The sequence below is a fragment of the Leopardus geoffroyi genome, chromosome D4 (genome assembly GCF_018350155.1).
Source record: "Leopardus geoffroyi isolate Oge1 chromosome D4, O.geoffroyi_Oge1_pat1.0, whole genome shotgun sequence".
In the NCBI taxonomy this organism is placed as follows: domain Eukaryota; kingdom Metazoa; phylum Chordata; class Mammalia; order Carnivora; family Felidae; genus Leopardus; species Leopardus geoffroyi.
This window is the reverse complement of record NC_059342.1, coordinates 93,214,884-93,233,128: the sequence shown is the minus strand read 5'-3', so window position 1 is coordinate 93,233,128 and position 18,245 is coordinate 93,214,884. Positions and strand designations below refer to the sequence as shown.

The 18,245-nt window shown below is 65.2% G+C and overlaps 1 protein-coding gene across 13 annotated transcripts in view; it reads left to right on the top strand.

Moving 5' to 3' along the window:
• Positions 1–18,245, top strand: part of KCNT1 (potassium sodium-activated channel subfamily T member 1) — a 51,852-nt gene continuing 33,607 nt past the window's right edge. For 3 of the 13 annotated variants that reach the window (XM_045467887.1, XM_045467895.1, XM_045467898.1), the window contains exon 1: positions 14,582–14,754. In XM_045467887.1, the coding sequence (XP_045323843.1) occupies positions 14,600–14,754 (155 nt within the window). In that variant the 5' untranslated portion in view covers positions 14,582–14,599. Of the gene's footprint in view, positions 125–14,580; positions 14,755–18,245 lie in introns of those variants that run through there. The other 10 variants (XM_045467888.1, XM_045467889.1, XM_045467896.1 and 7 more) reach the window with 8 other exon arrangements.

Below are 18,245 nucleotides of genomic sequence, written 5' to 3'. Positions count from 1 at the left end.
GCGCGTGCCTGGACACCGCCAGCCTCAAGATGAGCGACCTGGACACGGAGGTGCTGCCCTTGCCGCCGCGGTACCGCTTCCGGGACCTGCTGCTGGGGGACCCGTCCTTCCAGAACGACGACAGGTATGGTAAGGAGGGGGTCGCACCGCGGCGCGCTCGGAGCTGTCCGCGGTGCTGAAGGCCGGTCCGCTCCGCTGCCCTTCAACTTTCCCGGGCTTCCGGACGGGAGAAGTTTCGGGTGGGGGCTGGGCGACGTGGGAAGCACCTTCCGGGAGGGGCTCCCGGAGGGTGTGACGGAGAGCTGTGTGCTGGGGAGTCTTCCCAAACACCGGTCCCGGGGCCAGGCGTCCCCGCGTCTGCGCCCAGCCCCCCGCCCCACTCGCAGCCCTGCCGATTTGGGGGACAAGCCAGCGCCGGAAGCAAGCCGGTGGTGGAGCCCCACAGCCTGGCTGAAGGCTGGTGTCCTCCAGACTCTGGCTGTGGCCATTTGTCATTAACTGAGCGAGTGCCTTTCGAGCTTATGTCGTGGGTTCTTATGGAGGGTGACGGCATTCCCTCACCTCAAATTCTCCTGGGTGGACAAAAGCAGAATGAACTGGAGTCTTTCGGTAAGAGACCAGCAGAACCTTGGGAATAATTCATGCGCCGAGGGAGCTGGCAGGAAGCTGCAAGCAATGTTGCTTTTCTCTGCCTTTTCCCCAAATAGCTGTCTTGGGTAAACAGCGGCCCTTTAGCGCTGTCAGCCTCAGGAGAGACGCTTTCGGGCCTGCCAGTGAAGGCAAGTGCAGGGACTCGCGCGGGGCTGGAGCCTGCGGGGCTTGGGAATGAGCCCGTTTTCCTTGCCTTGTGTGTTGAGGGGCCTTTGGTACCTGCTGGTGCCTCCCCCCTCCCCGCCCCCTCCCAGCCCCGGACCCGGCAGAGCGAATGTGCATGCCCCCTCCCCCCAACAGTGCAATTATTCCAGGTGGCACGTGAGGTGTCCAGGTTGAAATGGTCAGGACGCAGACTGAGCCTCCAGAGGATCAGTTGCTGGAGCCGCAGCTGGGAAAATGACATTAGTGACGGAGGTCGGTGTGTAAGGACAGTGCCCGTGAGGAGCTGCCGAAGCTCGCTGTGCCGACCCCTGGACACAGAGCTTCCTACCTGCCCACGCCACATCTGGTCGCGTCCTCCGAGCAGGGGACAGAAGACATAAACCGCCGCGTTCACCCACTCATGGCCAAGTTTGTGGGTTCAGCAGAGGGACCTTCTGCATTCTGTGTTCTCTCTTGTCAGACTGAGTGCTGTGGTCATAAGTAAGCTCACCCAAGGGCTCACACCCGGGAAAGAGCTGAGCTTCACTCTCTGGAGAGGCAGCGGGGTCAGGAGGGTCCTGGTGTGGTGTATGCGGCTGGGGGCTCGCCTGCCCTGGAACGCAGGAGGCCGGGGGCTTTCCCGAGTCAAACCTGTGTGCTGAGCGTCCTCCTACGGCAGCACCAGCCCCTCAGCGCCTAGTCCCCTGGGACCTGCTTAATTCTTGAAAACAGCAGCTCTGGAGATTTTTCCAATGTGGGAAGGAATGGCGTCTGTCTCCCTGGGCAGGCCCAGGGCCTCTGGACGCATCGATAAATGCCAGTGTCTGTGGTTGATAAAATTAGAGTGACGCACCCCTCCCCTCAGTTTTCAGGAGTGGATGGCATAGGTATTTCTCTGCTCACCCCAGAGAGGAGGCACCGGGCCTGGGTGGACATGCCTGGCCCTTGGAGCGTCCGGGGTCTCACAGGTGGGGAGGGGGCTGCTGGTTTGCGCGTCAAGACAGGTTCCTGGTGATGTTACCCCTGCTGGCTTGGGGGCTGGAGGGGAGCCTGTGAGGCACAGTGCTGGCTGCCCAGGGTTCCAGGAGCAGCCACCTGGGACGGGGGTGGGGACCTGTCCCATATCCCCTGCCAGCCACTGTATCAGGAGCCCAGTTGGAGAAGTCTCTCTGTTTTCAAGCCAGAGAAGCTTGGTAGGGTACTGAGATCGCCAAACACCGCCTTCCATAAGGACGCATACACAAGGAGGCACGTGCTGGGCTTTGAGCTGGCATCCAAGCTCAGGGAGGAGACAGTGAAAGCCTGGCTATGGGAGGCCCCCTCCTCGATGTTTGTGGCCCCTCGAGCCTCTCCCTCTGTGCTTGTCTCATCCTTGATGTCTGTGCCCCTCTCTCGTCACTGATTCCCAAAGTGGAGGGTGGAAGCAGGCTTCTCCCCGGCCCATCAGGACCCCTTCTGCACGTATGGGGAGCCTGTAAGGATGTTTCCGGGGGCACGGGGCCGGCAGGGGGCCTGGGCCTGTGGGCTGTCCCTCTGTGCCATGAGGTTGGGAGCTCAGGAAGACCCTGCCATCAGCACAGGGTTGGCCCCCTGCCCCCCCCCCCCACCACCATCAGCAACATTCTCCCGGAACCCTTTCCCTCCCCCTGTTTTCCACCTCCAGCTCACAGGCCCCAGGGCAGGCTCTGGTGGGGGGGGGGGGGGGTACTGATGCCCTGGCGTTCGGCAGGCTGTGAGTGGGCGGCCAGGGCTGTGGGCTTCCTGCTCTCCAGAGAAATAAAGCCACCAGCAGTGAGTCACTGCAGCCTCACACTGTGGCCTTGGAGGGAGGGAGAGACTCAGCCCACGTGGGCCGTGGGCCAGGCTGCAGCGCCCTCTGGGGAGAGGGGGGAGGGGGGCAGGCGGGGGAGGAGGGCGGAGCCAGAGCTCACAGACCTTCCAGGGAGCAGCTGAGGTCTTAGGACGACCTTCACCGCTGCATGCGGGACCAGGTCTTGGGGTCCCAGGGGGCAGGGCTCTCGGCAGAAGCGCACCTGGACCCTCCAAGGCCTGGAGCTCAGGACTCCCTGCCCCACCCTGGGACAGCCCGCTGCCCGTGTGCCCGGGGCCCAAGGAGCCGCTGAGGAGGCCCCTCCTGTCCCCTCCCAGCCCTGTCCAGGGCTGACCCTCCTGTGCTCCCGGGGTCTGAGTCACAGCTGGAGGCTGCAGGCCCCCCCACTGTGAGCCCTCCTCCTGAAAAGGTGATGACAGCCCCAGTCACCTTGAAGAGAACTGTGATGGGACCTCGAGTGACACGAGGGGGAAGGGGCTCTGCCACTGGGCGCTTTGCCGTTAAGAGTGTTTCTCCCCCTCCTCGCCTGCATCCTGGACAGGAGGCTCTCAGCCCCACTCCCCACCCCCCGGGCTCAGGATGATGCAGGTGGGCTCTGCACTGAGGTACAAGGGGACACCGGGGCTGTCACACTGCAGCCTTGTCCCCCACACGGGGCACAGCTGTCAAAAGGCTGGGGTGGGGAAGCCACCGGTGAGGACAAAGCGCCTGGCATGTGGCCATCTCCCAGACTGCAGGACCCGGACCGCCTGCTCTCCGCAGCTGTCCGCCAGCCAGGACTGGCCCGGCGGGGTGGCCGAAGCCACAGCTGGAGGCAGTGTCAGGGTCTGTGCCCTCCCCTCTCCCAGGCCTCTGAGTGCAGGACACGTGCACACGGAGAAGCATCTAGGGCCGAGGCTCTCGGGGGCCCTGGGGGCTGGGGGGGTGGGGGGACATCGGCCTGCTGCAGGAAGGACGAGGAGGCCAGGCCTCCAGGGGTCAGAACGCCACCCCCGCGGCTGTTTGCCTTGGCCCCTCTGACAACAGAGTGTGGAGCTGATGTGTCTCTGCACCAGATAGATAGTATTTCACACAACAAGCTGGGAAGTGGGGACAAGGCCAGTCCTGCGTTGCAGGGGCAGGGGGGGCCTCAGACCCCTGCTGGCCTGCGGCGGGGACAGGGGACAGCCATGGCCCCCGGGGCAGGGGCTCCTCCTCGACCTCAGTCCACAGGGCCCCTCCAACCTGGACTGGGTGCAGGCAGGGCTGGGGTCTCTGCGGGAGGCGTGCCCCTTCCCTGCCCCTCCCCTCAGCCGAGCAGAAGGGGATCAGGCCCCTGGAGTGCGCGCAGTGAAGCCCCCCCAGGAGCGGGGGTCACATGGAACAGCTCTGCCCTCAGGGCCATTCAGCTGTAACTGTTAATAAATGGACATCACTGAGCCACACTGGAGATGCCGCCAAGCCCGTGCACGGCTCCGAGTGGGTTCTAACCCCTCAGGGTGCTCCCTCCGCTGTGCTCCTGCCCCTCCCCCAGCCCTGGGCCTCCCTCTTCCCTCCTCCCTCCCGCCACCCAGGGCTCCTGCAGATGCAGCAGGGGTAGCCTGGGAGGGCAGCATGGTGCAGAGGGCGGGACACCGTCCTTGCTCACTGGTACAGGACCCAGGACCCTCCTGAGAGCCGCAGAGGGCAAGCGTTGGCAGGGATCTCTCGTCTGGAGGGGCGTCCGGGACAGCTCGGGGGCTGTGAGGGAAGCCAGGACCGTGGGGGCCGTAGGCTGGCCCGAGTCTCGCACATGTGGGTTCCGTGCGTACCGATGAATACGGAGGGTGCTTCGCGGTGCAGGGTGGCCGTGGACGCACCCCAACCCGTGGCAGTCCGGCTGAAGCAGGGGCGGCGTGACGCCGGAGGAGCCCCGCTGCTCGGCCCCGTGTCCGCTGGGTCCCTCCTGCGTGGGGCTGCTGGGCCCAGGCCTCCTGGGGGCCTGCCTTCCCCCTGCGGCCCGACTCCTGGACGGGGCCGACCCACAGGGTGGGACAGGGTGAGGCCCCAGCTCTGCCCCGGCACCTGCTCCTTGCCCCGCCCTGGCCGGGGGCCTGTGCCCACTGCCAACCCACAGGCCTCGGAGGACACGGCCGATCAGGGAAATGGTGGAGGGCCAGGCTGGCGTGGCCCCGATCAGGTTGGGGGGTGTCCCACCACCTTCAGCTCCACGAATAGCATTGGATGGTGCCCGGGCAGCGGGGATGTGGAACGAAAGCCAAGCCCCTCCTCTCCCCGCTCCCCAAGACCCCACTGGGCCCGGAACAGCCACCCAGGTGTCCCACCTGCTGTCACACCAGCCTGTTGGATGAGCCCCCACCCTCCTCGCTCAGGCATGGCATCGCTGTGTGTGCTGACCGCAGCGTTGTCCTGCCTGTCAAGCCCCTGCATGGTGGCTGGGCGCTTTCTGGCTTCCCGCGGAGCAGGGCCGGGGTGCGGGCGTGTGGGCTCCAGGAGCCGATGCTGGACGCCTGGAGAAGGCTGCTTCTCCAGGATTCTGCTTGGGGCTACGTGACTGAGTCAAGGAAAAGCCTCTGGTGGTGCCAGGTTCTGGGCAATTCCATGAGCTTTAAGGTGTCCTTGGGGAGTAAAATTTGTGTCTTGATTTTTCCGGTCACTTTCTGGGCCCAGGGTTCCTCTGCCTGCGTCTCCCTCACTCCACTGTGGGCCGGCTGGGGCCGTCCGTTCCCCGATCCTGTTCCCCGGTCACCTGGGGTCCCCCACAGGGAACAAGGGCCTGGGGGGTGGCTGGTGCAGGGCAGAGACAAGGGCGGACGACTCCCTGTGGAGGCTGGGCTCCTGGGGGCAGGTCAGGCCTTCCTCCTGCTGGAGTCCCTCCCTCCAAGTGGGGGTTCTGGGGACTTGAGTCACCTCTCCCCCAAGCCCGGGAGGCCAAGAGGGGACAGGGGGAGCTGCGAGTGGATGGACAATAAAGGGACACCGCAGACGGACAGGAGAGGGGCTGGGGGTGGAGGGGCACAGGCACGCGTGTGCTGAGATGGGTCAGCCGGGCTCGGGGACCTGTGTCTGCACTTGTGAAACGGGCGAGCTGCTCAGTCTTCTGGGGGCCAAGGGTGCATCAACATTCCTGGCTCCCCCTGCCCGTGCCCTGGGGGCATCTGGGAGTCCGCATGGTGGGGAATCAGGTGTCCCCTGGGAGCCCCGTTCCCCATCCTGCCCTGGGACTGTGCAGGTCAGCGTATGTCTCCGGAGACTTGTACGCGTGACTCAGAATTCAGTTCCTCCTCAACCGGTGCAGAGCACGGCACAGATGCCCAGTGAGGGGGCAGCCGGCATCCTCCGGGGTCACAAAGACCACGATCAGTTTTGGTTTCAAGTTCTAATTCCCGTTGGTCCCTTGATGTGCCGCTTACTGCTGTAACGGTAACATGCAGGGACCATCCCGCCGCCTCCATCTGAAGCGAAGCTAGGGGGCGGCAGTGTTCAGGTTGTGCTTCAGTCAGCTGAGCTGCGTAACAAAACACCACAGCTTAAACAACACGTTTATTTCCCGCGGCTCTGGAGACTGCGGGTCTGGGAGCAGGGTGCCCGCACGGCCGGTCCCGGCGACGGCCCTCTTCCCGGGTGCAGGGGTGGTGTGGGGCTGGAGGGAGCTCCCCAGTGTCTTCTCATAAGGGCACCAGCCCCATCCCCAGAGCCACCCTCATGACCTCAGCTAACCCTAATCACCCCCAAGACCCCTCACTCACAGCATCGCACCGGGGGTTAGGGCCTCAACACACGAGTCCACGGCAGGCTTGGAAGGTTGAGTTGACGCCACAGAAGAAATGGCAGTTCATCCTTCCCGGGACTGAGCTGCGCTTTGACTTAAACTCCTTAAGCTTTGAGGGCGACCCAGGAGAGCCTGGAGAGAGAGCCCGCTTGGAGCTTCCTCTCCCCTCCGGGCTGGGCGTGTGCGCCGGCTGGATGGAGGCAGTTCCTGCAGCAAAAGGACCTGTCCAGGGTCACAGCGCTGCTTAAGGGGGCTTCAGGAGGAGCGGGTCTCCAGAAAGTGCCCCAGACCCCTGTGGTGTTTTGACTGAGCCTCCACCTGGGAAGCGGGTCTACCTGGAGCCCGTGCGTGGGATCTTACTTGGAAATGGAGTCTTTGTAGCTGTGGTTAAGGTGAAGGTCTCGAGGGGAGCTCATTCTAGGTTAGGGCAGGTGCTACCCTCTGTGAAGAAGGTGTCTTACAAGAAAAGACACACAGGCAAACCCGCGTGAAGGCAAGGGCAGAGGCTGCAGGGACGCGGCCACAGGCCGGGAGCACTGGGGCCCCCAGGAGCTGGGAGAGGCAAGAACGACCCTCCCTGGAGCTTCTGGAGGGAATGAGGTTCTGCCCACACCTTGATTTCAGACTTCTGGCCTCAGAACTGGCAGAAAATAAATTCCTGTTGTTTTGGGCCTCCCAGTTTGTGGCACTTTGTTACGGCACCCCAAGACCCTGATGTCCCCATCACAGGGTACGAGTGTGGTGGGGGCAGGCGGCCCCGAGAAGCTAGGGACCCAGGGACCCGGCACCTGCTCCCTTCTCCGGTCTCTAAGGAAGTTTCCAGTGTGGGGTTGTGGAGCGCGTGCTGGGCCTGCAGGGTGGTCACAGCCCGTGTGGGGTGGAACCCCTGGTCCGCTGAGGTTGGACAGAGTCTGCGAATAACTTGGCCTCTCCTTTTGCTGGGGTGTTTTCCGGGGCAGGGCCTAAAGTGATACTGAAAATACACTCACAAGCGGAAATGCCGGAAAAAAGGCCCCCTCCCACTGGGCCGTGGGAGCCAGGAGCAGACGGACACCTCCCCCCACCCCCGGACAGCAGGAACAATGGCTCCTGGCCCTGAGGACTCCAGAGGAGGGGCTGTGGGGGCGCTGCATCCTTCGTGACCTTGACCCCCACGATAGCCCAGGGAGGAGGCTGCTCCTATGGGGCAGCAGGAGTAGGGAAAAGGCCTGGGGGTCGGGTCGTGGGGAGGGGACGGGCGGAGCCAGGAAGGTGCCTGGACTGGGCGGGGGCTCGGGTTCTGGTGCAGGTGTGTGTGGGGGGGAGTCTGAGGGAGCAGACGTGGATGCCCCCAGCCTCTCTTCACAGCTGTGTGGTGGGCAAGGGCAGCTCCCCAAGCATGGCAAGGCCCTGGCCAACCCCACTGCATCTCTGTCCCTGGGTCCAGGGACAGGAGGCCCCTCTGGGGGCTGAGCTGGCAGCACCCTCCTCCCCAGGCCCACGGGGTAGGGGGGCCGGGTCCCGGGTCCTTCCCTCCTCCCTGCCCGCATTCTGAGCCTTTGTGGGCTCCTCACCACGTGCCCACCTCGGGGGTCCGGGGGTCCAGAGGGGCTAAAGAAGCGAGGTCATCTTGGGAAAGCCCTTCCCATCCAGCCCCTGGAGCCCAGGCCCTGCCCCTGCCCGCATCTCGCTAATTAGCAGCTCATTCTCTCTGTGTCTTTGTCTTTCTCTGCCTCTCTGGCAGGTGTTCCTGTGTTTGGGGCCCCCTTTCAGAGCACTTAGCCAGGGCCCAAGAGCAGGGAGAAGGGCCCTGACCCTGTGTCCCCTTCTGGAGGGGAGGGTGGGCAGGGACTCCAGCTGAGTCTGGCCGTGGCTGTAATGCCCGTGTGTGGGGAGATGTGGCACCAGGGCAGGGTCGGTCCCCCCAGGCCGGCCCTCTCACATCCCTCTGCATCCTCTGGGCAGGAGTGGACACAGGTGGGCTGTCTGGAACTGCCCCAGAAAGACAGCCAGACGGTGACTCTTTGCAGGGGTCCAAAGTAAGCATTTTAAGATGGGGAGAGTACCCTGGTAGCCCCAGGTGCCATTGAAGTGCCCCCAAAAGAAGGAGGCAAAAAACGGTTAAAATGCTAAGCTGTGTTATGTATATTTTATCCCAAGTTGAAAAAGAGAGAGAGAGAGAGAGGCGAAGGGAGATTAACACAGACTGAGGAGCCCACTTCAGGACAGGGGCAGAGATCCGAGGGACGAGGCCACAAGCCAGGGGACACTGGAGCCACCAGAGGTGGGAAGGGTCCCCTGGAGCGTCCAGGGGACGGCAGCCCAGTCGTACCGACCGTGGACTTCTGGGCTCAGAACTGGTGGGACCCTTTCTGCTGTTGAACCACCCAGCGTGCGGTCCCCATTAGGGCAGCCGCGGGACCCTCACACGAGCTCTCCCAGCTGTTGGGGGAGCGGAAACGTCCGGAGAGATCCTCTCACTCCCGCCGGGCGGCAGGAAAGTGCCAGCTGTCCAGCCACCCAGGCACCCAGGCCAGGCCGCCATTGGGAAGTGAGTGTCTCACGGAAGCAGATTCTGAGTGGCGTTTGTGGGGCATCTGTGACTCACGCCCTGTGCTGGGGGAGAACGGGGGAGATTCTGGTGGTGCCCAGGAATTGGTTAAGGGGCGTGGAGGTGAGTGAGGGGCCGGCGGGGTCGGGGGAGAGTGGCAGCACCCTGGCCCGGGAGACCCCACCCGGTGGCCCCCAGCCCCTCGCAGCTGGTCTGCTCAGCCCAGGAGTGTTGTGTCCTTCTGGTTGTTGGGGCTCAAACTGCTCTTGATCCAGAATGGCTCCCGCCAGGTGAGGCCCCTCGGGATCTCCACGGCCGCCCAGGACCGTGAATACGATGAGATGTCCCGGCCAGGATCAGGATGCGTCGCACAGTGGGGGGGGCCGAGCTTCATCTCTCCTAAAGTCATGTGGTGGACTTTTGACCGCCTGAGCCTCCCCGCCCACCAGTGCCTCAGAAGTGACCTCGTCTGGAAACAGGGTCATTGCAGGTCATTAAGTGAGCATGAGGTCGTCAGGGTGGGCCCTAACCCTGTACGACTGGAGCCCTTTCACCAAGGGGGATCTGGAGACAGGCGCAGAGAGAAGACAGCCGTGTGCGGGACGAGGAGGCGGCCTCGGGAGCACAGCCCTGCCGGCGTCGTGGTCTTGGGCGTCCGGGCTCCAGGACCGCGAGGGAACGCGTTTCTGTTGTTTGAGCCGCGTGCCTGTGTTGCTTCTTTCCGGCGTAGCAAGGGACTGTGCGTGGTAATTCAGGTTACCGGTCGTCTGAGCGGGCCCCGTCCAACCACACGAGCCCTGTGGAAGCAGAACGTTTTCTCTGGCTGGAGCCCAAGAGGCAGAGCTTTGGGGTCCGGGGGAATTTGGCACACCGTTCCTGGCTCTGAGGACGGGGGAGCCACGTGCCAAGGCGTGCAACGGCCCTTCATAAGCGAGCCGGTGACAGCCAGCGCGAGAAAGGGCGCGTCCTGCAGCCTCCAGGAACTGAGTCCTGCCAGTGGCTGGATGAGCTGGCGGGCGGAGTCTTGCCCAGAGAGTCCGGCCCTGCCCGACACGCGTCGGCCTCGTCGGCCTCGCGAGGCCCCACGGAAAAGCCGAGCTCGGAAGAGCCAAGCTAAACCCTGCTCAGACGTGGAGCCTACAGCACCGTGAGATGATAAAGGAGCTGCTTTAAGTGGCGACGTCGGCGATGATTTGTTACACGGCAACGGCAGCCGATACACCTCTTTCCTGCAGAACATTCGCCGTCTGTGTGCGTCTGGGTGCCTCTTCCAGAGCAGCTCAGTCTGCCCCTCTGCCTCCGGTGTTCCTCACAGGCTGGCTGTCGGGTCCAAAGGCCGGGCAAACGATTTAGGTGAAGGGACATTTTAGGTGACATGTGGCCACACGTCTCCTGGTTTTCCCTCCACTGAGATGATAGCTGGGTTAGGGACAGCAGCACAGCCCTGCACATCACCCCTGCTGGCAAGAGGGACTTTGCAGATGTGATGCAGGTAAGGCTCTTCACGGGGGGCAGGGGACGCTCCTGGATGGTCGCTGTGGCCCAGTGCTGTCACAGGGTTCTCGGAAGAGGGAGGGGGAGGGGCTGAAGCAGAAGTCACAGCGGCGTGAGGAAGGGACCCAGAGAAGCTGGCAGAGGTGGGGGGTGTCCTCCCCCAGAGCCTCCAGAAGGAACCAGCCCTGCCCACACTTAGATTTTAGGCCTCTGAGCTCCGGACTACGAGACGGTAAATTTGTGTTGTTTTAAGCCAGTAAATTTGGGGTGATTTGTTACAGCAGCAGCAGGAAACCCATCCACCGTGTTGTAATCATTGCCCATCCTGATGCTGAGCTGCCCCTGCTGTGTCCGCTGAGAGCCCTGCCCACTGGGTTCTGTACCTTTCCTCCCCAATTTTTTTTATTGTGAAAAAAACACATAAGAAAATTTACCACCTTTTAAAAAAAATTTTTTTTAAGGTTTATTTTATTTTTGAAGGAGAGAGAAACAGAGCGTGAGCAGGGGAGGGGCAGAGAGAGAGGGAGACACGGAATCCGAAGCAGGGTCCAGACTTCTAGCTGTCAGCACAGAGCCCGACACGGGGCTCGAACTCACAAACCGCGAGTTCGTGACCTGAGCCGAAGTCTGACACTTAACCGGCTGAGTCACCCAGGCACCCCTAAAATTAATCGTCTCAAGGGCACAGTTCAGGGGCGTCAAGTGCATTCACACTGTCGTGCAGCGGTCTCCCCTCCGTCCCCAGAACGTGTTCGTCTTCCCAGGCTGGACTCTGTCCCGTTACACACGGACCCTCCCCTCCCCCAGCCCCACCCTCCCGCTCTCGGTGTCCGTGGCTCCGACTCCTCCAGGGCCTCCGGTGAGCGTCCACTCCTACAGGACGTGTCCCCCTGTGACGGGCTGACGTCACTCAGCACGGTGCCCTCCAGTTCGCCCAGTTGTAGCAGGTGCCGGGATTCCCCTCCTTTTTGAGGCTGACGTTCCATGGTGTGGGCGGACCACGTCTTACGTACCCATCCTTCTGTGGTCCATCTGATGGACCCTTGGGTTGCTTCCGTGTTTAGCTGTTGTGAGTGACGCTGCCATGAACACGGGTGTGCAAATATCCGTTCGAGACCCTATTTTCAGTTCTGCGGGCATACGCCCCAAAGCAGAGCTGCTGGGTCACACGGTAATCCCGCTTCTCGGGAAGCCCCAGACCCTCCCACGATGCCTGCAGCGTCTCACGCTCCCGAAAACAGCACACGAGGCTCCCATCCCCCACACCCGTGCCGGCACCTTTATTTTCCGTTGGTTCCAGAGCGGCCGTCCTGGTGAGTGCGTGCTGGTATCTCGTGGTCGTCTTGAGGTGTTTCCCCAGTGATCGGTGGCGTTGAGCATCTCCTCACGGGCTCATAGGCCCCCAGGCCGGAGCCTGGGAGGTCTAGCTGTGGTCCCGGGGACAGCCCGGGCGCCACCCCAGCCGGGCGATCGGCACACCCTCTGGTTCTCCTCTCGCGGAGTGGGGCTGTGGGTGAGGACTCCCAGGACCCCGTGGGCACACACCGGTGTGGCTCGGGAGGGTGGAGGCAGGGGCCTCCCCTGGTTCCCCTGGGCACCGCTTCAGAAAGTCCGCGATGCCGGGCCTGCGTCCTAGGCCTGCTGCTTCAGGGTCGCCCCTTGCTGCCTTCTGCCGTTTCCACATCTTCCTGGGTTCCGGAGGCTCCTGGGCCAGCCTGCCCACCTGCCCTCACACCTCCGGACATCATACCCGGACCCCGTGGGCCGTACCTGCCCTGGGGCGCCCCTCCGGCCCGGCCGCCCGCAGAGTGCCAGGCATGGGCGTCCGGCACCCCCCCCCCCCCACGAGACGGCGTCTGGTCGGTGTGTGAAGGACGGATCGGTGACCACCCCGTCTGCTCCTCCCCGTCTCGGGCGTCACCGCCCACCCATCCCCTCAGCCTTGATTGACGCCCCCCATCCGGTCCTCCAGAAGCCTGGCTGCCTCCACCTCAGACACCCTGGACTCGGCCTGGCCTCGTCCCTATCGTCACAGGGATGTGAGGTGCCGCCCCCCACCCCCCCACCCCCCCCAGGACAGCCGTCCTGAAGCGGGAGCCGAGCGGCGTTTATGGCGCTCCAGGCAAGGGTGCTGGCTCTTGTCCGCCCTCCCACCACAGCCGTGGGCCGGAGGTCGCCCGACCCCAGCGGAAGACGGCAGTCTGCGACTCTCCTCACAGTGCCCACAGCCGGGGAACGAGGCGCCTCGGGCCGCTGCCCGTGCCCAGGGCCGGCTCTCCTGCACGGCCAGGTGATGCGGCACCGGCCAGAGGCTAAAGTGGATGACCGTTTTCCAAACGAATCAGCCCTCATGGAAGTGACACGGCGGCCAGCTGGAAAGGGCTCCGCCACCAGCTCCCGGACGCAGCACTGACGGCTGTCTGGTGGTCCTTCCACACACGTCAGCCGGTTTCTCTCGTTAGGGCGCGTCATACAAAATGTTGGAGAAGTCTTGTCACCTGACACTTATCCTGGACCCCAGAAGCCATCACTACTCTCAGAGTCCAGGACTGCAGCAGCCACGGCGGACTCGGCAGACGGGCTGGCCCGAGAGGCGGGCGCCGCCACCTGGAGCCTCGGGTGGGCCGAAGCAGCCGTCGAGGAACGTGAGCTCGTGTCTGTCTGGGCAGAGGTGCATCCCGAGGGCCCTGCGGCTCCCGGCACCTCCTGGGGAGCCCAGCGAGCAGCCCGGACGTCCGACCCTTCTCCGCTACTGACCGGACCCGGGGAGCCTGGCCCGGCCCGGGGACGGTGCCCGGACCCCAGAGCCACAGCTGTGGGGACGCCGCCTGTGCCCACGGCCCCGCTCGCCGCGTGCCGCGTGCACCACCGCGTGTGGCTCGCTCGCCAGCGAGCCCCGGAGCTCTTCCAGCCACTCCACGTCCCTCCACGGGAAGGGGGACAAGCGGGGGCCATCTCCTCGTCCCTTCCTCACGCAGGCAGGCAAGGGGCTTTGCCCACACAGAGCCCTCATGTCTCCAGGGCAGATTCCTAATGGAAACGCGGTCGGGGGGATGCTGCTGTGGGGGTTTGCTGAGGCCACCGAACGGCTCCGCACCAGCTGTCCCCGCCTCGCGATCTGGGGAAGGGCCAGGCAGGGGCTGGGCGCCCTGGGCCCACCTGCCTCCCACAGACCTTCCGTAAGCCCAGGCCCCGGTGGTTTACTGGGTCACGCAGGTGGGGTGAAGAAACGGGCAGGCCAGGCAAGCTGGAGCCTCTGGTCCAGATGTCAGGGTTCGGGCAGGTCAGGAGGGCCTGGAGCCGCTGGCCGCTGCGGGGGATAGCCATGCATCTCCGCACCCCTGCGCCCAGGGCGCCCAGAGCCAGAGCCTCGGTACCCCCGGCACCAGCACCTGCTGGCCGTTACCTGGGTGAGCCACCTCACCTCCCGGGTCCTCGATCCATTTCTCCCTGCCTCGGTCTCCGGGGGAAGCCACCTCCTACTTCGGTGCCTCAGTCTCCCCACTCTGCGAAAACGAAATCTTCCCTGTCTCCTTGAGTTGCTCGTGTTCAGTGAGGTGACCAGAGCCGTCCCCAGCCGGGCATGGGGTGCAGACAGGGCTCCACAAAGCAGCCGCTTTGTCCAACACGGAGCCGAGCTTGGCAGATGAGCACTGCTTGCTTGGTGAGTCCCCCCACGGACTTCCGGATAGCCCTGGGAGGTAGGGAATGGGGGCGCGGGGGGTGGACCCACCCAGCCTGAGCAGGCACCAAGAACGGGGCCTGGAAGGCGGGCACCGCTCTGCGCAGGCCATCGGAGCCCCACCTGGGTCCCCTGGACCCGGAGGCCGACTGTGACTTGGGCGCGCGGCTGCGCACCGAGGCTCCCGGGGCTCCGGCAGCGCCTGCCTGCGGAGGTGAGTGGCCGAGAACCACCAGCTGTCACCGCGCCACTCCTGCTCCCCTCCCCCAGCGCCGCCGTGACTGTCGTGATTCTTACTACTACTTCCGTTATAAGGCGGCCCGGCAGCCGGCACCGAGACCCCTCCTGCCGGGGCTCCGTGCGCGTCCGCCCGCCCCCCCCCCCGCCCCACCCCGCCTCCCGGCGCCCCCCGCCCGCCCGGGCCGATCCACTGCGGCGGCGGCGCGGGGAGCGCGGGGCGGGGCGCGGAGATGGGAGCGCCGCCCCCGCCGCCTCCCGCCCGTGCGCTCCCGCAGGATGGCGCGGGCCAAGCTGCCGCGCTCGCCGTCCGAGGGCAAGGCGGGCCCGGGGGGCGCCCCGGCCGGCGCCTCGGCGCCCGAGGAGCCGCACGGGCTCAGCCCGCTGCTGCCGGCCCGCGGCGGGGGCTCCGTGGGCAGCGATGTGGGCCAGAGGTAGGGGCGCGCGCCCGGGGGGACCCCGCGTAGCGCCGGGAGGGGCTCTGCTTCTCTGCCGCTCGCCTCCCGCCCCGGCTCCGCTCGGCTGCACCTGCCGCGTCGCCCGCAGCCCCGGGAAGGGGGCGGGGGACGGCCGGGTTCTCCCCCTCCGAACCCTCACCCGGGCGCAAGGACCACCCGCTGTGCTCTCAGCCGGCCTCTGGGAGCCTGTGCTCTCCCCCTCCCTCCTGCTCTTAGAGGCTGGTACGGTGGGCCTGCAGGTAAGACCGGAGGGAAGCAGGGAAGACGACCGAGGCACCCGGCCAGGTGGCTCGGGGACCCCTGCCCGGCCCTCTCCCACTGAGCCCACACTCCAGTGGGTTCCAGCCGCCGCTTGTGGGGAGGTGAGGCCAATATCCGAGTCCCCACTTCAGAAGTGGGCAGCATGAGGCTGAAGGGGGGGGGGGTGCTGGCTGAAGGCTGCATAGCAGATTGGAGCTGGGACGCAGGTCTGAGGCTCCCTGGGGGGCTAGTGCCTGAAGCTGGTGGCAACCAGGGTGCAGCAGTCCAATTTCCTGGGGAGGGGCCCGCCTGGGGAAGGGGGCCTCACCAGCCCTTCTCCAGCTCCGCTGAGCGCAGGGCTGGACGCAGCACCCCCATTTCACGGATGAGGACACTGAGGCTCTGTCTGCGGCACTAGTCGTTAGCCAGCAGCAGTATTTAGCCAGCACCTTCTCTGTGCAGGGAACCCTTGTAGATGCTGCGGGGGAAACGGAGATGAATCAGATCCGCCCTGGGTGTGGGCACACGTCGTGGGCACAGAAACCTGTGCCTGGCAGAGAGGTGCAGGCTGGGCCGGGGTGAGGCGAGTGGGAGCTTCCAGGGCCGCTGGCCCTACGGGGAGGGGCACAGGAAGATGGGCAGGGGCCCTCCAGGCAGAGGCGACAGCCAGGGCCAAAGCCTGGGGAGGGTGCGATGCCTCGTCAGAGTTGGGGCCGAGGTTGGCAGGGACTCTCGGCCCGGCAGATGGTAGGATGAGGGGTGCCTCGGGAGCCTCTCCCCTGCCCCTCCCCTCTGGCCACAGGCTACCCAGGCCCCTCCTGCCCTCACACCCTGTTTCTGGCTCCTTCGAGCACCCCTGGTGGAAAGCTGATGCCCGGTGGTTATTCCCATTTGCCAGAGCGGACTGCTAAGGCTGGGGATTAAGTGCCTCTGAGAGGCGCTGGAGCAGCTAATGGGCAGCCCGGGCGGGAAGGCAGCAAGTGCCCGCCAAGGCCCTGAGGACAGAGTCCTCTCCTTTCCATCCTCCTCCTGCGCCGCGGGGGGCAGTGGCTCCGGCAGCTCTGGTTACAGCCAGTCCAGCCCCTGCAAGAGATCGGTTCCCCTTGCTGTCCCTGTTCCTGCAGGGGTGCAGAGGCAGGTCCGGCCCAGCCTGCATCTGAGCCTGCAGTGCAGAATGGGAGCTGAGATGGCAAGGCCACCTCTTCCAGGAAGTCCTCTCCCCTCCCCGCACTCTTCTGCCCCCAGTTCTGTGCTGACCCTTGTACGGGTGGCCTCGCTCTATCCCCAGCAGCCTCTGAGGTACAGGTACCAGCCTCCTTGTGCAGAGCAGAGAAGGGGGAACTGTCTATAGCTGCGTAGCTGGCCCGTGGTGTTCGGGCCTGGAGCCCTGCAGCCCCGTACCCTCAAATGCTAGATGCACACCATGGAGTTGATTCTGGACAGGAGCAGTAGAGAGCCACAGCAGGTTCCTGAGCAGAGGAAGGCATACAGGGTTTTTGCTCCTTGGAAACTCAGATCTGACGGAGGGTCCTGCACAACCAGGGCGGGGTGACGGGGACCTTCTGTCAGAGGGAGCCAGTGGCCAGAGCTCCTGAAGCTGGCCCCATCTGCATGCGGGGCCCCCTTCTGGGGCCAGCCAGGATCAGCGCTCCTGGACCACGAGGCACTGGCCTTCCCCAGGGTGGCCCACTACAGCTGGGGAGGCAGCAAGGCACCGGGAGGAGCCTGCTCCCAGTGCCAGGGCTCAAGGCCCCCCACCCCACACAGTGCACCCCAGGGGCGTGGATGCTGGGTGGGCCAGCACGGGTCCCTCCCCCACGCCGGCCAGCCCGAGCGCCCCGGGCTCTGAGCTCATGGGTCTCCTCCTTCCCCTCCCCCACGTCTTGTGGGGCCAGGAAGGGGAGGGGCAAGGCTTGGAAATCACGACCTGGAGCAGGAGTGTTGAAGACCATCGTTCAAGAGCCTTTGAGCAAGGGGTCCAGTGGACTCTCCCCGTGGGTCGGGGCTGTGCTGGGGCCCCTTCCTGACCCCAAAAAGCCCGGGGCTGGGGGGCCTTTGCCCTTCCCAGGTGCTGCTGCATGTTTGGTGTGCCAGCCTGGACGGACAGACAGGGCTGGAGAGGAAGGGGCTGATTGCTGGGCACCTCCCTCCCGCCCCTTCTCCTCCCCCCCACCAGGTTCGGGTTCTGCACCAGGTGAGGGGCTCACCGGCGTATCCTCGGAAGGGACATCTGAGTGGGTGGCCTGGAGGGCACGGGAAGACTGCAGAAAGATCTAGGAGGCAGAACCCAGGGGTCTGGGAGTGGTGGGGAGTGGTGGCGGGGTGTAGGGAGCACTGCGGACGGCTGCTTGGGGTACCTGGAGGCACAGCCAGGCTGGCCAGTGGGACGCTCCCGTCGGCGTGGATGCCCGGAGGGGAGGAGAGGGGCAGCAGGCCAGAGGCCAGGATGGAACTCTGAGGTCCTGCTTGAGGCTGTGGGGAGAGGCCACTGTGTCCCCGGGACAGACAGAGAGTCCTGGGGAAGAGGGGGGCCAGGAGGAGGGCCTGGGCGGGGGAGGAGTCGCTGCGACCAGATGAGGCCGGTGCCCCGCCATCGGTAGCTTCAGGGCAGGGGACATCCCTGGAGGGGCCTCACTCAGAGGTGGGCTGACAGGCAGGGTTTGGGGAGTAGAAGGGGAAACTCCCGCTGAGGGGCTCCGCGGGAAGCCCCGGGAGGGGCGGGGCCTGGGGCGGGGCCTGGGGCGGGGCCTGGGGAGGCGGGGCCGGAACAGCTGGAGGCAGTGCCTGGCCGGGGATTGGAACCCCGGTGAGCCCCAGTTCGGGGCTGCGTCGAGTGGGCCCTGGGGGCAGCCTGTCCCTCCTGCCTGTGGCCCTGTCCCCTGACGACGGGTGTGGAGGGGCAGGGCGCACCTCTGCGTGCAGGGTCCCGGGGAGCTTCTGTGAACTCGGGGGCCGAGGCAGGAAAGGGAGGGAGGACGGCAGGAAACACCTTTCAGCGGCGGCCACTTTGCTCCGCTGGCCCCCCTGCGCACCCACGCCCGCCCCCCCCCCCCCCCAACAGGTGCTCCGAGCCCAGCATGCAGCTCCACACCTCGGGGTCCTTGGGGCTCCAATGTGGTCCTGCTCTCCTGCTGTCCTTCCCAGAGTCCCGCGCGTCTGCCGTGACCCCAGGCTTGCCACAGCCAAAGGCAGTAGGCAGAGCCCCTTCCCCACAGGCCCGCTCACCC